The following is a 21,106-nucleotide window of genomic DNA, read 5'->3' on the forward strand; positions in this document are numbered from 1 at the left end:
CCTCAGCCATTATGAATCCTCACAGTGTCTCCAACTGTGGTCTCGTTTGTCTCTGAATGGAGGAAATTACTGTATTCACAGGACACTAAAAACCCAGATCACTGACTTCCACATTCTTTATCTCAGTTTCTTCAGTCCTCGGCCTCCCTCTCACTTTATATCAATCCTTTGTCTTTCCCCCCCTGTAACACCCCTCTTATCATCATCTCTCACTGCATATCATACAACCAGCTGCACTGGGAGCAGGAGTTAGATGCTGCATACAAGCTGTAATTTCATTGCTGTAATAATAGATTTTTGCTGCAGCAGTTTATAATAAAATATAACTTAGGAGCAATAAGGGCTAAACATTATGTTTTCAGTGAAGACAGCACAGACTTTATCTGCTGGGGCCTGTTACTGCAGCAGCTGTGAACATGTTTGAGTGTCTGTACTTGTGCCTCGACTGGCAAAGACACCAACTGTGTAACGGAACTGGCAATTGAATTAGTGGGTCCTTGATCTCAGACGGAAAAAGACAACACAAACGCTGGCTTCTCATTTCTTGCTGTCAACTGTCGGTTTTTCTCACTTAACAGTTAGCTAGCAAGCTAATTAAGCTAACAAAACCTCTATGAGTTGGTTGAGAAGTGTATCTCTATTTGTCTTTTTCATTTTTACAGCTGACTCGTTTTAAAACAAGAAATTGGTCTTAGATATGAACTTGGTGATTACTTACTATGCTGAAAGACTGACCTTGACACAGTTTCAAGACGTTCTTTTGCTCTCACATAACCCTGTTTGGCTGCTTAGCTTACAGACTTGTTCATGTTTTCAAACTGTAGCCTGTTTTCACTTTTAACTTTAGAACTGGAGTGTTTTTTCAGCAAAAGCCAAGGTATGGCAGTATGACACGATGTCAAGGACCTGCTGTGCTACTGACAACTGTTTTAACAGATAAACAGCTCTCTTTCACATTCACAATACCTAATGTTTGCAAATGATGCAAGACTAAGAGAGAGCAGTGAGAACACCTTTCATTGTGTCAATTTTGGCACATATTTTAGCACCACAGACAAAGAGCGGAGGTTTAATTATCATTAGTAGTTCATTTAAACCTAAGAGAAAATAAATATTTGCATTGAATTAAATGCTAATTTCTAGGTAACCAAGAGATGGTCTAAACACATCAAGATAAAAGGCAACTTTGGCATAACATAGGTGAATTGATTGTGGTTTTAAGTGAGGCCTGACCATATACATACAGGGTGATTTAAGTCTTCTTGAAGACTTGTTTGAATTCATTCATTACTGGAAAAAATATCTGTTGTGGCGGGCATCATTTGCTTAGGCTGTTGGGCAATTATCTGAAGCAACTGGGAGAAATATTTCCATAACACATTGTCAAAAATCATGAAGGAACAATTTTTCTTCCCGTTAAAGCTGATAAGTTTAGTACTGTAGTTTAATACTGTACTATATGTTACAAATTACTACAGACACACATACACTTACAAACTCTCAAAACATGCAATATTTAAAGGCAATGTATTTTTTACCCTGGCAAGATTTGTTGAGCACAAATTACCAAATTTAAGGCAACACAAGTAAAAAATAGTTTGTTTTTTTATTTTCATTTTATTTTATATATTATAAGAGGCTGAGAGGATGAGGACAAACCGATGTATCTGACAATGTTAAACTACCTCGGGTAACACTGACCAACTTCCCTAACACAATAAAGAGCAGCACAGATCTGCAGTTGTTACCTAAACTTATATGAACATCCAGGACAAACTTAAACACATTAAGGAAATACCACAGCCTATATGCTATTGGTGATGCTACATTCATACAGGAAGTGAACACTGGGCTCCTGGGTGAAAGTCCAGTGTTTGTTGGACACATCCATCACCAATCCCACCCACCCAATGGGGACTTTCCAGCACCTTAAATTACGTTGTTGATGAGTGGTGTTTCAAACTGACACTGTCCTGCAGCTTTATAAACTACCATTACCTGGCAGCCATACCGGCGCGATAGAAGAGCCTTTTTTCATTGGTGTCTGACGCAGAAATCAGTGACCAATCAGCGATATTTGACAATGTCAGAGTGAAAACAGGCTGAATTAACAGAAAAGAAAAGAAATCCAAAGCTTGACAGGCCAGCTATGCCTAGTAACAGTTGCTATGACATGACTGGACAATCACTACTCTGGGGAGGTGTTTAGCAAATGGCCAAAAGCACTATGTCCTGGTTAAAACCATATATTTCAGTTTAACAGGTCTTGATTACCTTAATGTGCAAAAGCGATATGCATGGTGTGATAATAAATATAATCTACTGCAGGTCCTGCAGAATTTCTTCTTGGAAAATGGCCCTCCTGAGGCAATCCTGAGTAATAGTTATGTTCTCACTCAAGGACAAAGATGGTCTGACACATCAACGTGGGGAATACGTGGGAGGAAATTGTCAGCCTTGTAATGTCTGTAATAACAGATCACCTCAAAATGTCATGATTCATCATCTCACCAAGGACTAAATTGCCCTCATCTATGAATATAGTGTTCTCTTTATCTAAATAATAGAGGATATTAATTAGCTCAATATGAATTGTCTGTTGTTGCTGGAAAAGTTTTAGTGTTTATTTTTTCTGTAAACAACATTGTCACTTGTTATTCTAAACAAGCAAAGATGAATTTAATGTAGAGGTAAACCAGCTGTCAAGTATACTCTGTTTACAACCTTAATGTGAGACAACAACCTGTTGTTAACATGGCGACCTCACTCGTCAGACTGCTGCGTCAGTCTGGCAGTAATGGATTCATTAGTGTGTGTACGTGATATGAATATAATGTAGACATCATACAGAGTTAAAGCAGTAGTTTGACATTTGGGGCATAGCCACTTCGTTGTCAAGAGTTAGAGGAGAAGGTTGATGTCAGATTCATATCTGTCTGTTGAATTAATGGCTACGTCCAGCAGCCAGTTAGCCCAGCACAAAGACTGGCAAACACTTGAGTGGTCTACAACACGTACAGTTCCTCTATCATATTCCCCGATCTTTTCAAAGCTTTTATTGGCCTCTACTGAGTATTGTACAAGAAATAGTTTGACATTTTGAGACACATGCTTGTTCAGTGTCTTGCTGAGAGTTAGCTGAGAAGATCAATACAACTCTGATGCCTGTGAAACATAAAGCTGGAGGTAGGAGAGCCCCCCTATTGACAAGGGGTGAAACAATGTAGCCTGCACATAGTTGGTCATTTTACCGTACCAAAGGGGTTATTTGATCGTTTGTTTTAAATTCTGAAGAGTATATGATCGGGTACCTGTGAGAAAATATATGAAACAAAGACGATTGAATTTAATTGATGACATTGCAACGTTATTACATCAGGTCACAGTGCACGGGTCGGGGTCTTTTGCAGCAGCTGACGCTGATCAATGGCGCAGAGAGGCTGAACAGGCTGAGACACTTTTGAAGCAGCTTTTTAAATCCATATAATTCTTGGACATCAGGGACTTCCACTGCAGGGGCACAGTTACTGGGACAGAGTTTTATGGCAGCTAATGATGGAGTGGATGACAAGCGGACCTATGATTTGCCCATGGCACATGAGTGGCTTCAGCGAAGAGACAACTGATATTCGACTGCCAGAATGACATATTAGAAATGCTGTCACATGCAGTCCAGAGAGAATTATGTCTGAGGTGAGGGAGCACACAATCTCTAAGTCTTTAAGCATGTCTGAGCAGTGTGTCTGTACCTTCTGTGTAAGCGTGTGAACATACATACTGATGTGGGCACATAAATAAAACTGTGCAGCACCCCTCGGCGAAAATATGTTCACGTGTGAAAGTAGGAGATAATAGTTAGCTTAGCATAAACACTGGAAGCAGGAGGAAACAGCTAACCTGGCTCTGTCTGAAAGTAACAATATACAAATACTAGCACCTTTGAAAGCTCACTAATTTTCACATCTTATCTCTTTTGTAATACAAAATCTATGTGGACTATATCTTGGCCAGGTGCACTGACTCCTTGCAGTGTTGCTGTCGGCAACCATCTGATATTTTATTTATCTTAGGACAAAGCTGGGCTAACCGTCTCCTGGCTCCAGCTTCATATTTAACACACAGATAGGGGAATGGTATCACAGCAGAATATTTCCCAAAATGTCTCACTATTTCATCAAATAGTCAAACTGTTCCACAATCTTTTCAAAACTAACACGATGTGCTTCTACTAGTGAAAGAAAATCTAAGTAACTGCATAAAAATAATCTGGAACCTACTATCCCCTGTCACCAACAGGTCTTGGCCTCTAATAGGTACAATCAGTTTGTGCTCCTAAGTACACAGTGAGCTCTAACGCAAGGTTATGATAAGGGTGGCACACACTGTATCTGTGTGTGGATAAGAGGATGAGTGCGTGCTGTTGCTGTGAGGGTTAGACCTCAGGGAGGCCGCTCTGACTGACGTGCAGGTCTCCACGGAGGCTGATTCACCATGTTGGTAGGAGTCAGGTTGCAGAGATTAGTGAACCATGGGTGAAGCCCCCTGGCGTGACATTTTATAAGTGTGCTTGTAAACACGGACACAAGCACATACACACATTTCGTTTTTGTGTTTTTCTCCCTTCTTTTTCTTTGAATTTAGTGCACACACACTCACACACACACACACAACCACTTAAGAACCAGTATGCCATGCATGCTCACTGACCACTCACAGTGGTCCTAGAATAAATAGCAGATGTATCCTACGAGAGTAAAGTCTCAATGGCAATCAGCCAAGCTTTGGTCAAGCTTATTGAGGCTGAGAGCTAAGAACTCTCTTGAGTCTTTGCAGAAGATGTAAAGTGAATTTTACTTGCAGCTAAAAGGCGATTTGTCTGCTGGTAAAGACGAGTAAGTAAACACCAGGCTGGAGGTGTTTAAGATCCTATATTGAATGGCTGCAGCCTGGGATCAGACAGGCAGCTAAATAAATAAGACAGTGGACTCCAACTCCCTGACACCCAGACACAAACAGGACAGACAGGGAGCAACTTTAATTACGTCTGTATGTACAGAGCAGAAGGAGAACACGTAAGAGAGACAAATGCACTGCAAGTATGCATGGACTCAGAGACATCGATGCACACACACAATTAGGCAAGCACACTTTTTATAAATGTACCACAGGCACCAATTTACAGGCACAGTGTCCCTAATATCACTTGGCCAATTACACACATAATGATGTTTCTTAGTTCAAACAGCAACATGATCAAACCACACCGGCACAAACTAATAAGTTTCAGGCCTGGATAATCACGTCCATCCAATCTTTATGCTCATCTGCTGGCAGTTTCATTAAAGTTATAATCCTGGCAATTTCAGTCCTGGTTGATTTGGCGATGCCTGCTGTTACCGTAGTAACAGCAAGTGCTATGTGATACTACAGATTGCAGGATTCTCATTCATTGACGTCTCCCGTTATAATAGCATCAGTGACAGTGGCAGAGTTGCTCAGCAGTAGTGTTCAGATCAAAGAAATAACAGAGTGCTGCACTTTGGGATTTTTAGCAGAAAGTAGCGTATATGCCCTGGACTCTACTTGTTTCATTTCATTGTAGAATTTTTGAGGGAACGACATAATGGATAAACATGGACACTCTAATAATATGGCGGACATCAGATATAGTGCACTATGTAGTTAATGGGGAGGGATTTTGTACACAGCCAGTAGATAAAATTAAAGCTAGGCAGATCAATAGAGTACTTTATTAATCCCAGAGGGATATTGCAGTATTACAGCACAGCAGTTACTTAACATGAATTACAAAAAACAAATGAGGTATGTGAGAAACAAATACAATTAAAAGGTCAAGTTACATATGATAAGTAAAATGTAGTAAATTAAATATAAAAATATGAAACAGAAAAAATGGAAAAGTGAATACACTGTAGAAAGTAATATAATGCACATTAGTGATAATAATGAATGGAGTTGTTATTACTGAATATAAACATTGACTGCACATGGCTCTCAACATGGAGGTGGCTGAGCTGGTGGCTATCAGCAAAAGGTACTTACAGCGCTAACACTGCTAACAATGGCTGACAGAGCTGACCGGAAGGAGGGCATCAGAGGGTGGGTACAACATTTCCATGACGACGCCATTATGCCACAGGGGGTCGGGACAGCATTATCAGCGGTAATCGCCATATGAGTACAGTGCAGAGTGGCAGCAATTAGCTAACCAGTGGGATGCACACACAGGGATTCACATGCATTGACATGCAAGCACAGGCTACCACAACAAAGAACAGAGAAACTCCAATTACATCACACAGAGGTAGCATGATTTCATTATCTACTCAGGACACCATTACTCCACCACATCTTTACATAGTAAATAGCTGTTTGCTGCTATATTAATGTTTTGAATGTCACGTAGAGCTCCTTTAATAGTAACATTAATAACATCCACACTGTTTAGGTGAGCTACTCGCTGGCTTTGATATTGTGCATGCTGGCTCACTGTCATGGCTTACTGGGACACATTGAGACTGAGTCATCGCTAATAAAATTAGTTTCACCTTTGCTTTCCTGCAATAAAACCAGTCAGAACATCTGCTGTGTAAATGGCCTGTTGGCTGCGCCAGTGGTGATTTAGGTTCGTCCTGATAAAGGAGATAAAACAAATATCCTGTTCTTGTATTTTATTTATAAATATAGATCACTTTGTAGCGGTCTGTTTTCAATTTGACATTTGAGTTTTGGTGTCATTGATTGGTATCAAAAAAGCCACATTAAATCCTCTTTTATTCAATCTTGTTTAACCATGAAGCGTATGGTTTCTTACAGGCACTGCAGTGTGGATGGGATGTTACACTGACAGTTACAGTATTACTGACAGGCACAAAAAGTCAAGGGTCAAAGCTAGTTTCATATTACTGGGAAAAAATAAATGTATCAACAGTAAATTTCATAAATCAAACTTACATAAGTTGGTCTTTTCTACATTAAAGGGGGCATATTGTGCTCATTTTCAGGTTCATACTTAGTATTAGAACATGTTTACATGCTTAAATGTTCAAAAACATTTATATTCCTCATGCTGGAACGCCTGTATTAGTGTTCTGTCTGAGATGCTCAGTTTTGGCGCCTGTCTCTTTAAGCCACCCTCTCCAAAAAGCCCAGTCTGCTCTGATTGGTCAGCACATCCGGGTCTACTGCATCTTAGTGTCTCTGCATCGTCACTGCAGCCAAGGGTATAACTGTAAAGGAGAATAGCGGCTCCTTCTACCATAAAAATTACCAATAAAAGCTTCTGAACACACCAGGGCATGTTCCTGCAGCAATATAACCCGAAACCAAGGAGAAATCAAGAACATCGGCAACCAGTATTACTTGTTTCACAGATGCTAGCATGTAGCTACATGTGGCTACTAACACATTCTCAATCCAACCTCGTCACATATTGACGTTTGATCATGGACTTTTCAAACCCAGATACGATGTACAAGGTACCCTGGGTTCGTTTGTTGTTGACGTTCTGGGACACCCTGTCAAGTTCTGCCTGTTACATGCATTGCCTTCTTTCAAAATAGCCTTCAGTTTTCACGGGAAATTTAACGTTTACTTACAGTCTCTTTCAAAATAAACACACTACATAGGTACAAGACTGCAAATTGACGTTTTCTTTCCTTCAACAACTAACGCACATGATTGGGTTTAGGAAAAAAAACAAAACAGGGTAATCTTTATAATCTATGATCATGAGCACCACTCTCCCTGGTGAAAGTTGATTTTTGCCACCTTAACGTTCCTTCTTATCCTGCTGTGTTTCCCCCTGATGCCGCCAGCCACCGTTAAACTATAACAGCAACCAGCTGCATATCATGATGACGTTAAAAGATGGCTTTATTGGTCAGTGTTTGATGCCAGAAGTCACTGCTCAAGCGCCAGTTTTCGATGACTTCGGAGTGAGACAGAGTTGAGGCTATTATTTAAACACTTGCAGTAGCGTGCTTGGAGCAGATTACCATATAGAGCCATCTGTCATGATCTGATGTCATCTTGTTGCCAAAGTAAAAAAAATTAGTATTCAGAACGGTCTGAGGTTTTTGCTGACATGGAAACTTTGGCCACGTTTTATATAAACATCCGACATTGTAAGAATTTACATATGACAGAAAATAAGAAAAAAAAACATAACACTTTGCCTTTAAGAGGAGCAGTAAAGCCATTAAAACTATTCTCCTTTCTATATATGGAGGGAAGTTATGTCATTTAGAGGTAATTCCAGCTGAGGGAGAACATTCATGCAGAGAAGGACATTATGTAGTATAATGGTGACAGTACATTCTGCACGTGAGAGGTCTGCACGTACAGTTCCTCACATCTGAGCCTGACAAAGTTATCATACTTGCTCATACCAGTAGCTCCAGCTCAACCTGAACCTCACCCCTGAATGTGCTGTATTCCCAAACCATCCCATTAAATGTCCTCACAAGGGCAGACTCACATACACACGAGCAAAGCAGTCCTCCTAACATCTCGTTTCTTACAGTCACAGTGGAGAGAAGAGCGACCCTCAGAAAAAGAGAGAGACGTATAAATGGGGTGCAGTCAGACTCATAAATCTTTGCCAGTTTTACTCCAGGCTTATTCGTTATTAATGACCTGTCCTGTTCATGATATATTTATAAAAACGAGAAAATGGGACAGGTTTTTTCACAACAGTCTCAAAAGACACCTGAACTGCACCCACTGGGTTTTTCAGCCACTAATAAGAGTTCTTTGCCCTTGTGATATTGAGGGACGTTGAGTTTATAAGACCCTAAAATAAGTGAATGAAAGATGCTTCCATCTTTTCAAACTTTCTCTTTTGAGAATTTGGTTTAAACCAAGTCATGTCATGCAGTAACAATCTACATGTCTTATATATATATATGAGATTTAAAAGCAGTTGGAATTGGAAGAAGTTTATCTTCTCATACCAGGCAACTTAATCAGTATCTCTCTGCCGTACAGTGTGTGCAGCCAGTCACTCAATCCAAAACACCACCAAAACCCCTGGAGACGCATCCATACACTGCAACATCCCTTTTTAACACTGCTGAGATACTGTGTTTCTAACCTGCTCTGCTGTGAGTGGAGGTGGAAAAATCAATCCTAAATTCATCATGATCACTTCAGTGCTGCATTTAAAAGAGACAGCTTGCTAATTATGTGCAGGGGGGGAGAAACAAGACACTGAGAATGTGGTTTCTTTTAAGCAGCAATTTGTCATCAGACTATACGCAATTTGGACACAGCACACTGCGCTTCTTATTCCAGTTGAGTTGCTTGGCTCCGTCTGCACCCGCTTGCCTTGATGACTGGAATTAATGTTTCTCAGTTCTCTGTGACAAGCATGAAATCTGAAATCTTTTCCACAATTATCTTGCTGAAAGTCCATTCATGCCACCGATGCATTAAAGAAATATCTAAAAGCCTGACAGTCCCACATCACCCAGACCACCCCCTCTCCCTCCTCCTCACCTGTTCGGCTGCCTCTGGGTCCAGGTGGGTGTCCAGTAGGGGGACGGTGAACTGTATCTTCCTGGGGCTCCCGGTGTCCATGGTGGCTCTGTCTGTCAAAGAGGAGGACAGGATGAAGAGGAGGAGGAGGTGGGGACGATCCGAGGAAGAAGAATCCGTACAAGAAAAGGAGGGTAAGAGCTCAGTGAAGCTGGCAGAAAAAGAAAATAAGTGGGATCCAGCTCAGGAAAATAAAAGATTATATTCTGGTCTCTCTTTAACTATTTTCTATTCTTTACTTTTATCCTTTAACACACTTTTCCCTGATCATCTAGCTTTTTTTGGCACCCTGTTTGTCTCTATCCTCTGCACCTGCTGGTGTCTCTACCCCGGCTCCACTCTCCTTCCTCTCCGTCTCCCCCGGCTCTCAGCGCTGAGGCAAGGGCATTCTGGGCTAGGAACACCTCTCCTTCGCTCTCATTCGCTGGGCCCGACTCCCTTTCACGCTAGTCCCACCCTCTGTTCACATTTCTTTCTGTCTGCATTGGATGTCTGAGATCAGGGCTGTTCTGCAGCAGCCCCTGCACAGCCAGCAGAGAGAGGATGACAAAAGACACACACACACTCCCTCTCTCTATCTGTTGGATGGGTTGAAAAAGATGCATGATCCAGCCTCTGCTTTAAAAGAAAGTATTTTTAAAATCACCTTCCTACACATGCATATATATAACCTACATGGTATTGTAAATGAGAAGGCTAACTCAGAATGAGTCATCTTTCTTGTACTTTATGAATAAACACCTCTATATTTAATACACTTATTTCATCTGTGACTCACAGACAAATATGTTTGTGAGTTCTCTAATGAATAACAGCTATTTTACCCAGATCACTACGTATATTTTAGATATAAGTAGGTCATATAATGACAGTTTTCAGGCCCAATTTATAAAGCTGATAAAGCTGTTAAAATGATCCCCTGAGCTGTTCATATTGTTCATATTTGTCCAAGCTTGTCCTCGCTGCCGCCTGGCCAGCACAATCTTTATCGATCGTCTCTTAGCCTGAGTGTCCCTACATCACACGTCTACTGGGCCCTGATACCTGACACCAGTCAAGAGGCATATGACTGCTGTGTTGTTACAGATTTGCAGTATATTTTTGGAGGGGGGATAAAAAAACGAAACAAAAAAAAAATGGCAATTACATCCCCAGAAATATTACTTTGTAAGCAAACATATCAGATTAACTTGTATTCAAAATTTCATTCACATTAACAATTATAATTTGATTCACTAGCTTGAGGCTCATCTTGAAAACTGATGAACAGATGTTTTCACAGTTTTCTCCACACACTGACTAGTAGCTTTTCGGATGATTAATAGAGGATGACAGCCAAATTTAGACCACTACTATAACTGTAACAACACACACAATATGATAAATTTTGCCTTTGTGTGTTAATTCACAGTTACAGACTGTGATATGGACCGATTCAGACAAGAAATATGAGAAATGAGCAAGGGAAGGGAGGGTGTGGGTTCATCGACAACAAAGGTTCCCAGCTGGAACCAAACCAGGGACACTGCAGCCATATGGCACAAGCCCCAGACCATTACACCAGAGGGGGCCTTTAATTTATGTCTCTAAAGTCGAGTGGCAGTTTTTATTTTGCCTCGTTTAAAGCGAGCGGGTACAGTAAGCTGAATGAAAAGAGTACTTTAATCATTTGCCCTGAAGAACTCCCTCTCTCTATATTCACGTATAAATAAATGAAGACTACACTGAAACCCTTTTTTTCTTTTTTTAACTCGGCCACTTTGTTGCTACACTAGAACCGCACGCACACCGTTCACACGCAAAGGACGCATTTTCTTTTTCTGGTAGCTGAAAGTGAAAGAGCGAAAGTGTTATTAAAAAATCGTAACTTTAATAAGACTTTTTCTTTGAATTATGTCTTTGTCATCAAAGCAGAGAAGGGAGTTAATAAAAGACCACATGCCCTGTGCATGTGCGTGTGTGTGTGTGCGTGTGTGTGTGTCTGTGAGAGAGAGAGAGAGAGAGAGAGAGTGAGAGAGAGAGCTGACAACAGCTGGCTGCGTATTCTCCCACACACCCTCTTTCCTGGAGGGAAAACACTAGTAGAATTGTACAGTCTGTGTTATCTCATATTAGCAGCATATTGTTTGTGTCTCTGGTTGGGATAGCTTCAAAGAAAACCGCACACAGCCACATATAGCCTCCTACAGACTGCTAAAGGTCCTGTTAACCACTAATTAAATACTAAATGTTGTTTCATTATTTTATGTTTATGCAGCTCCTACCAACAGCTGTAATTTTTATAAGACACCATGTAGTGAGTGTGTGCTGTCGCATATTATACCCAAACCACAATCTTCTATATTATTTGGTGTTGTTCTATGCTATAGTGGTAACCATTGTAGGTCATGGGGAGAAAGAAATAAAAAGCCACTAACAAATACTGCTTGGAATCATCAAAAACAAAAACACCCACATACATGTGCAACTGCCTTAATCTAGCCAATTATCTCTCAGTAAATGACAGTGTGCAGCATAATGTGAAGTTGTGATTATCTTCCTTAAAACAAGCCTCTCCATTGCCCCCTTACAGCACCATATCTGTGGTTTTGCAACTTTTACACGCCTAACTGCAAATTGCATAGGCTACATTTTCCCACAGGGTCTGAAATTAACATCCGCCAAATGCCAAATGCCAGATTTTCTATTTGGCAAGTAAATCTCAGAGGGCTATCAGCCAGACTGGCAGGTAAATGTTTGTATCAAAACAGTCATTAGAAAAAACTATGCTGAGAGTCTCTATTGTGTTTTAGTGTCATTTAGGGGCGCGTTGCTCTGCTGTTCCCCTGTTATTAGTGTCAGAATTTCACAGACACAAACACACACCACATATGAGTTTTTCCACGTGTCTAAACAATGCTGAAACTGAGGAAACTTTAAAGCTGCCCTAGTTTTACAGCACTGTTTACCGATGGTTTAGCTACTCTGCTAAACAATCACCTGTACTCACCTTGTGATCAGCATAATACCTCGTTATTCATGAGTGAACATGTCTTTCTCATCCCAACTTGTCAAATATGGCTGTTTTGTCAGTAGATCTAAACGTCAACTGATGACGCGCTAGTTAGCCTCCTGCATCAGTTTTTGATGTACATGGATGGCATCTCAGTTAACACTTGTTAAGTGTCATTTCAAAATACATATCTGTTTTCATAGTAAATGTACAGTTTCAGTATGCAGTCTTTTTCAAAGTAAATTTACAGTGTAGGTAAAACACTTTGTTTTTTAGTTATTTTGCTGAAGTTGAGGCAATAAAAGTTCGTAGTTAGGTTTGTGGGTAGGTCTTAAAAGAAAACTTCATGGTTTGTCTTTAAAGGCCCAGTGTGTAAAATGAGTTGAAAACAGTGACATCAGTGGTCAAATTCTAGATTGCAGGGCTCACTCGCTCACCCCTCCTGTCAGGTAAATGACGGTGGCCTCGTAAGGACAAAAAGCCTTGCGCAGACATAGTAGACACAGTAGGTCTATCTAGCGACAAGGTGAATATTTATTTAGAAATCTAAGCCATGTTACGATATTGTAATGAATCCCTCATGAGCAGGAGACCAGAGTAGCGTTTGGGAAAAAGGCCCGTTTATTTGAGCACTCCAAAAACTCCAGTAATACTCCAGGGGGTAAAAGACTCCGTCCCAAACTCTGACTCTTCTAGCGTAACAGACACACTTCATACACACATACTCGTTTACCATACTGAGTGGGGACCCCCCTCCCCTGTCTGCTCCGCCAATCTCCAGCCCACACACTGACTGACAGCGTAGCCGGTAAACAGAGCTCAGCTGTTTATTTAGCCTAGCAATATCTCCGGACTATAGTAGCTGCAATGGACGACTTTGAACGTGATTTTGAAGAGTTTCTTGTAGCTGACACAGACCCAGAGCCATACCTGTTTGAGCCGGAGCATACAGATGAGGAACTCCATGTGTTGGATGCTGAGCGGGCGAGAAGAGAGGCTGAATCCTCCGCTCCCATTTTGCTGCACAGAATAGGATTCGGTGCTACCATCCTTGGGGAGATATATCATCAGAAGGAAAAGCGCCGCAGAAAGTGCATCACAAGAAGTGAAGTTGCGTCTTCTTTTCCTCGCTGATGACGGTTCGGGTTCATTCTCTCCTGTTGTGTGGTAAGTGCGGTCCATTCGCAAACTTTATAACTAAAAAAACTTTTCGCTACTCTCTATCGACGAACTACTAACACTCTCTGCTGTTTCCTCCTCCTTCTTCCTTCCTTCCGCTGTCTTCGTTGGTTCATTTATACACGCGAAACGCCTTCTCTGGCTGGCTGGATTTTCCACTTGGGCTGCCGTACATACATGGCGGCGCAAGATGGCAACCTCTCTAAAGCAAGGCCCTTGCTATATATATATATATATATATATATACAGTACAGGCCAAAAGTTTGGACACACCTTCTCATTCAATGCGTTTTCTTTATTTTCATTATTTACTATTTACATTGTAGATTCTCACTGAAGGCATCAAAACTATGAATGAACACATGTGGAGTTATGTACTTAACAAAAAAAGGTGAAATAACTGAAAACATGTTTTATATTCTAGTTTCTTCAAAATAGCCACCCTTTGCTCTGATTACTGCTTTGCACACTCTTGGCATTCTCTCCATGAGCTTCAAGAGATAGTCACCTGAAATGGTTTCCACTTCACAGGTGTGCCTTATCAGGGTTAATTAGTGGAATTTCTTGCTTTATCAATGGGGTTGGGACCATCAGTTGTGTTGTGCAGAAGTCAGGTTAATACACAGCCGACAGCCCTATTGGACAACTGTTAAAATTCATATTATGGCAAGAACCAATCAGCTAACTAAAGAAAACGAGTGGCCATCATTACTTTAAGAAATGAAGGTCAGTCCAGAAAATTGCAAAAACTTTAAATGTGTCCCCAAGTGGAGTCGCAAAACCATCAAGCGCTACAACGAAACTGGCACACATGAGGACCGACCCAGGAAAGGAAGACCAAGAGTCACCTCTGCTTCTGAGGATAAGTTCATCCGAGTCACCAGCCTCAGAAATTGCAAGTTAACAGCAGCTCAGATCAGAGACCAGATGAATGCCACACAGAGTTCTAGCAGCAGACCCATCTCTAGAACAACTGTTAAGAGGAGACTGCGCGAATCAGGCCTTCATGGTCAAATAGCTGCTAGGAAACCACTGCTAAGGAGAGGCAACAAGCAGAAGAGATTTGTTTGGGCCAAGAAACACAAGGAATGGACATTAGACCAGTGGAAATCTGTGCTTTGGTCTGATGAGTCCAAATTTGAGATCTTTGGTTCCAACCGCCATGTCTTTGTGAGACGCAGAAAAGGTGAACGGATGGATTCCACATGCCTGGTTCCCACTGTGAAGCATGGAGGAGGAGGTGTGATGGTGTGGGGGTGTTTTGCTGGTGACACTGTTGGGGATTTATTCAAAATTGAAGGCACACTGAACCAGCATGGCTACCACAGCATCCTGCAGCGACATGCCATCCCATCCAGTTTGCGTTTAGTTGGACGATCATTTATTTTTCAACAGGACAATGACCCCAAACACACCTCCAGGCTGTGTAAGGGCTATTTGACCAAGAAGGAGAGTGATGGAGTGCTGCGGCAGATGACCTGGCCTTCACAGTCACCGGACCTGAACCCAATCGAGATGGTTTGGGGTGAGCTGGACCGCAGAGTGAAGGCAAAGGGGCCAACAAGTGCTAAACACCTCTGGGAACTCCTTCAAGACTATTGGAAAACCATTTCAGGTGACTACCTCTTGAAGCTCATGGAGAGAATGCCAAGAGTGTGCAAAGCAGTAATCAGAGCAAAGGGTGGCTATTTTGAAGAAACTAGAATATAAAACATGTTTTCAGTTATTTCACCTTTTTTTGTTAAGTACATAACTCCACATGTGTTCATTCATAGTTTTGATGCCTTCAGTGAGAATCTACAATGTAAATAGTCATGAAAATAAAGAAAACGCATTGAATGAGAAGGTGTGTCCAAACTTTTGGCCTGTACTGTATATATATACAAGCATAATTGTAAGGCTACGAAAACCAAACAAATTTTATTTTATAGCAATTATACACTTGTATAAACATATTAATAGGTAGAATATTCAGATTCAGATTGACAATAAACCATGCCAAATATTACACACTGGCCCTTTAAAACAACTCCATTGACATTTGGTTTTACATAGGAAATGAGCAGTGGCCTCCTGGGTGACAGTTTGGTGTTTGTCTGATGCATCCATCGCTCCTCCTGTCCACCCAATACAGACTGGCTCTTTATACAATGGCAGTTGCCGGCGGCGCCACTGTCCGGTGTATGTCATGCCACCGCGAGGACTGTCTCTGTGCATCAGTGTCTACTGACGACAACTACCACGACACCGCGGCACTATTTGATGAGTTCAGTTCAGTTCAGAAATGGCTGCAGCCCGGTGTGTATCATACCGCTGCGAAATGTGCCTCTGTGCGTCAGTATCTAACGCAGAGATTCCTGACAAGTGGCGATATTAGACAAGATAGGAAGAGGACAGCTATGTTACACAGAAAGGCCAGTTATAAGTTTGCCAGTGAAAAATATGCTAGGCCAGTGGATTTTCTCATCTACCAATACTCTTGGCCTAGTCAAAAAGCGAATTTCAGAATCTTTTTCAAATTCATGCAGTACAAATTATGACTGTATTGTGTTCAAGGCCGTTACTGGTTTCCATCTACGTCAGCATGGTAGGAAAGTCCCTTAACAGCAACTTGAATCTTGCTTGGCCTTCACACTATGCATTACAGTTATGGATCAACGTCTCACAGAACTGGGACATTTTTGTTACTCAGCAGCTCAAAATGTATTTCACTTCAACACTGTGGTAAATACAGACTCACTGAATGGTAGCAGTTGTCCTAGCAACTTATAGGATGGGAAAACATAATGTCAAATAACACAATGTACTCCAATCAACAAAGATAACTTTGTTTAGAGTCAGTACAAATCATATAAAGTCAAAGGTGGCACCAGATGTATTTTCTTGCTCACAGACTGCAGCATAGTGCAGTTAGATCAGCCAAATCCTTTATGTATTTTCTGGTTCTCAGTTGCAACACTGAGCTACACTCTAGTAAGTAAATGAAAAAGAAATACGCACCATATTTGATTTTTCATTACAGCTAAAGAGTCTGCTAATAGACTTTCTCTGCATAAAAATGGGAAACAAGGACTGCCTTGAATGGTCAGAAGAACCTTAAACACAGCAGCGTTTTTTGCAAAATGATTTGCTGCAAGGTAAAATAACTCTTTGCGCTTTTTAGTTATGCAGGAGAGCACGCCTCTGCAGTTTACCCTTTACACTGACATTGTTTTGTTTTTTTCACGGGATCCTTCACTCACCCTGTAGCCATTAAAGCCTGTTGTGTGTGACAAATTGTGCTGTGTCATGGTCACGGCCGATAATGGCTGAGACCTCCCTCCCTCTCCACTGTTCAAGATGGCTGCCATCCAAGATGATGACCATGAGGGAAAATGGGAACGGGGGTGGGGGTGGGGGGGGGTCGAGGAAAGGTCAGCAAGCCATACAGTGGCCAGGGAAGGACATGGTTTCTGGAAGGTGAGTGCAGTTTATATTTTTGGTAGTTATTGCAAACAGTAGGTGGCAATAACAATCACTCTCCCTCTCTCAGTGTGTCATCCCTCTGTCTCTCTCTGTCGTTTATAATTGCTGCACACACAGACTTTTTGTCTGAGCCCCCCTGCAGACTCATGAAATTCAGATGAGCTGAATCTTTCTTTAACTCAGCTGTGCAGATCAGAGGCTACAGCTGTGTGATCAACAGCACCCACGCCCTGATCTCTCTCTGTCTTTGTCCTATCTTTTTGTCTCAACATGTTTCTTGTTACCTCGTATTTATTTCTCATATCTCATTGCCATTGCCCTTGTTGCTACACAAGTGTACACCTACTGCACACTCAGACATCCTGGCGGGGGATCCCTGTTTGAATATTTTAGCTGACAGTTTCTCTCTCTCTCTCTCAAATATGATTACTAAGAGTTTCCCTTGTCTTCACTGAGGTTAGTGAGGTAGGCAGAAATGTCTTCATGCTTTTTTTCTTTGTGTATTGTATTGCATATTTGTGTTTTCTGAATGGTTGCTATATGGTTATATCTAACTAGGTGTATTTTTAAAGTCCCTTTGAGTGTTTTCTCTTGCAAAACTAAAAAACACTGTTTCAAAGCGCTAACAATAAAGCATAAATCTTACCTTTGTTTCGCTTGTCCATGTAAGTTTTCAAGTGCTGTTTCTTCTCTGCCTTATTATGGTGCAACAAGCTGTAGCCTGAAAGACAGCTGCAGGGATGACAGTTTTTCTAGGCCAACCTGGAAGTTAGCGTCACCCTGCTTCCCCTGACAAAAATCCAATGGGATTTTGGATTATTGCAGAAATTAAAATCTGTGGCAAACAGAAGTTCATGATACTTACATGTTACGTATGTTAAAGGCCCAGTGTGTAAAATGGGTTGAAAACAGTGACATCAGTGGTCAAATTCTAGATTGCAGGGCTCACTCGCTCACCCCTCCCGTCGGGTAAATGGCTTTGGCCTCGTAGGGACAAAAAGCCTTGCGCACGAGTTTTTCAGGAGTAGGTCTATCTAGCGACGAGGTGAATGTTTATTTAGAAATCTAAGCCATGTTATGATATTGTAATGAATCCCTCACGAGCAGGAGACCAGAGTAGCGTTCGGGAAAAAGGCCAGTTTATTTGAGCACTCCAGAAACTCTGGTAACACTCCAGGGGGTAAAAGACTCCGTCCCAAACTCTGACTCTTCTAGCATAACAGACACACTTCATACACACATACTCGTTTACAATACCTAGCGGGCACCCCCTCCCCTGTCTGCTCCACCAATCTCCAGCCCGCACACTGACTGACAGCGTAGCCGGTAAACAGAGCTCAGCTGTTTATTTAGCCTAGCAATATCTCCAGACTAAGTAGCTGCAATGGACGACTTTGAATGCGATTTTGAAGAGTTTCTTGTAGCGGACACAGATCCAGAGCCATACCTGTTTGAGCCGGAGCATACAGATGAGGAACTCCATGTTTTGGATGCTGAGTGGGCGAGAAGAGAGGCTGAATCCTCCGCTCCCATTTTGCTGCACAGAATGGGATTCGGTGCTACCATCCTTGGGGAGATATATCATCAGAAGGAAAAGCGCCGCAGAGAGTGCATCACAAGAAGTTAAGTTGCGTCTTCTTTTCCTCGCTGATGACGGTTCGGGTTCATTCTCTCCTGTTGTGTGGTAAGTGCGGTCCATTCGCAAACTTTATAACTAAAAAAACTTTTTGCTACTCTCTATCGACGAACTACTAACACTCTCTGCTGTTTCCTCCTCCTTCTTCCTTCCTTCCGCTGTCTTCGTTGGTTCATTTATACACACGAAACGCGTTCTCTGGCTGGCTGGATTGTCCGCTCGGGCTGCCTTACATACATGGCGGCGCAAGATGGCGACCTCTCTAAAGCAAGGCCCTTGCTATATATATATATATATGTATGTATATATATATATATATATATATATATATATATATGTACAGTACAGGCCAAAAGTTTGGACACACCTTCTCATTCAATGCGTTTTCTTTATTTTCATGACTATTTACATTGTAGATTCTCACTGAAGGCATCAAAACTATGAATGAACACAAGTGGAGTTATGTACTTAACAAAAAAAGGTGAAATAACTGAAAACATGTTTTATATTCTAGTTTCTTCAAAATAGCCACCCTTTGCTCTGATTACTGCTTTGCACACTCTTGGCATTCTCTCCATGAGCTTCAAGAGGTAGTCACCTGAAATGGTTTCCACTTCACAGGTGTGCCTTATCAGGGTTAATTAGTGGAATTTCTTGCTTTATCAATGGGGTTGGGACCATCAGTTGTGTTGTGCAGAAGTCAGGTTAATACACAGCCGACAGGCCTATTGGACAACTGTTAAAATTCATATTATGGCAAGAACCAATCAGCTAACTAAAGAAAAACGAGTGGCCATCATTACTTTAAGAAATGAAGGTCAGTCAGTCCGGAAAATTGCAAAAACTTTAAATGTGTCCCCAAGTGGAGTCGCAAAAACCATCAAGCGCTACAACGAAACTGGCACACATGAGGACCGACCCAGGAAAGGAAGACCAAGAGTCACCTCTGCTTCTGAGGATAAGTTCATCCGAGTCACCAGCCTCAGAAATCGCAAGTTAACAGCAGCTCAGATCAGAGACCAGATGAATGCCACACAGAGTTCTAGCAGCAGACCCATCTCTAGAACAACTGTTAAGAGGAGACTGTGTGAATCAGGCCTTCATGGTCAAATAGCTGCTAGGAAACCACTGCTAAGGAGAGGCAACAAGCAGAAGAGATTTGTTTGGGCCAAGAAACACAAGGAATGGATATTAGACGAGTGGAAATCTGTGCTTTGGTCTGATGAGTCCAAATTTGAGATCTTTGGTTCCAACCACCGTGTCTTTGTGAGACGCAGAAAAGGTGAACGGATGGATTCCACATGCCTGGTTCCCACTGTGAAGCATGGAGGAGGAGGTGTGATGGTGTGGGGGTGTTTTGCTGGTGACACTGTTGGGGATTTATTCAAAATTGAAGGCACATTGAACCAGCATGGCCACCACAGCATCCTGCAGCGACATGCCATCCCATCCGGTTTGCGTTTAGTTGGACGATCATTTATTTTTCAACAGGACAATGACCCCAAACACACCTCCAGGCTGTGTAAGGGCTATTTGACCAAGAAGGAGAGTGATGGAGTGCTGCGGCAGATGACCTGGCCTCCACAGTCACCGGACCTGAACCCAATCGAGATGGTTTGGGATGAGCTGGACCGCAGAGTGAAGGCAAAGGGGCCAACAAGTGCTAAACACCTCTGGGAACTCCTTCAAGACTGTTGGAAAACCATTTCAGGTGACTACCTCTTGAAGCTCATGGAGAGAATGCCAAGAGTGTGCAAAGCAGTAATCAGAGCAAAGGGTGGCTATTTTGAAGAAACTAGAATATAAAACATGTTTTCAGTTATTTCACCTTTTTTGTTAAGTACATAACTCCACATGTGTTCATTCATAGTTTTGATGCCTTCAGTGAGAATCTACAATGTAAATAGTCATGAAAATAAAGAAAACGCATTGAATGAGAAGGTGTGTCCAAACTTTTGGCCTGTACTGTATATATATAAAAGCATAATTATAAGGCTACGAAAACCAAACGAATTTTATTTTATAGCGATTGCCCGACACACATAGACACCGCTTTTATGATCTTTGAAGCATAAATGCAATTACCAGAATTAAAAGCTAACATTAGGCTATAAATAAACAGTTGCATGACTTCAGCATCACAACCATTAACTCTGCCTGATGACCTTAAATGTCCTCAACCATCTCTGTATACTCAATTAGGCACTTGTTAGCAACAGACACATAAGAGCTTTAAATTTTGCAGCTGGGGTTTAGTGATGTATTTTAAATACATG

General features: G+C 41.6%; 1 protein-coding gene across 1 annotated transcript in view; it reads right to left on the reverse strand.

The window, feature by feature from the left end:
* Positions 1-9,931, reverse strand: part of LOC125892357 (protein phosphatase 1 regulatory subunit 1A-like) — a 47,000-nt gene extending 37,069 nt beyond the window's left edge. The window contains exon 1 of the mRNA XM_049582332.1: positions 9,520-9,931. Within this exon, the coding sequence (XP_049438289.1) occupies positions 9,520-9,600 (81 nt within the window). The 5' untranslated portion in view covers positions 9,601-9,931. The remainder of the gene's footprint in view (positions 1-9,519) is intronic.
* Between the last annotated feature and the right edge of the window lie 11,175 nt (positions 9,932-21,106).

The sequence above is a fragment of the Epinephelus fuscoguttatus genome, linkage group LG1 (assembly GCF_011397635.1).
Source record: "Epinephelus fuscoguttatus linkage group LG1, E.fuscoguttatus.final_Chr_v1".
Taxonomy (NCBI): domain Eukaryota; kingdom Metazoa; phylum Chordata; class Actinopteri; order Perciformes; family Serranidae; genus Epinephelus; species Epinephelus fuscoguttatus.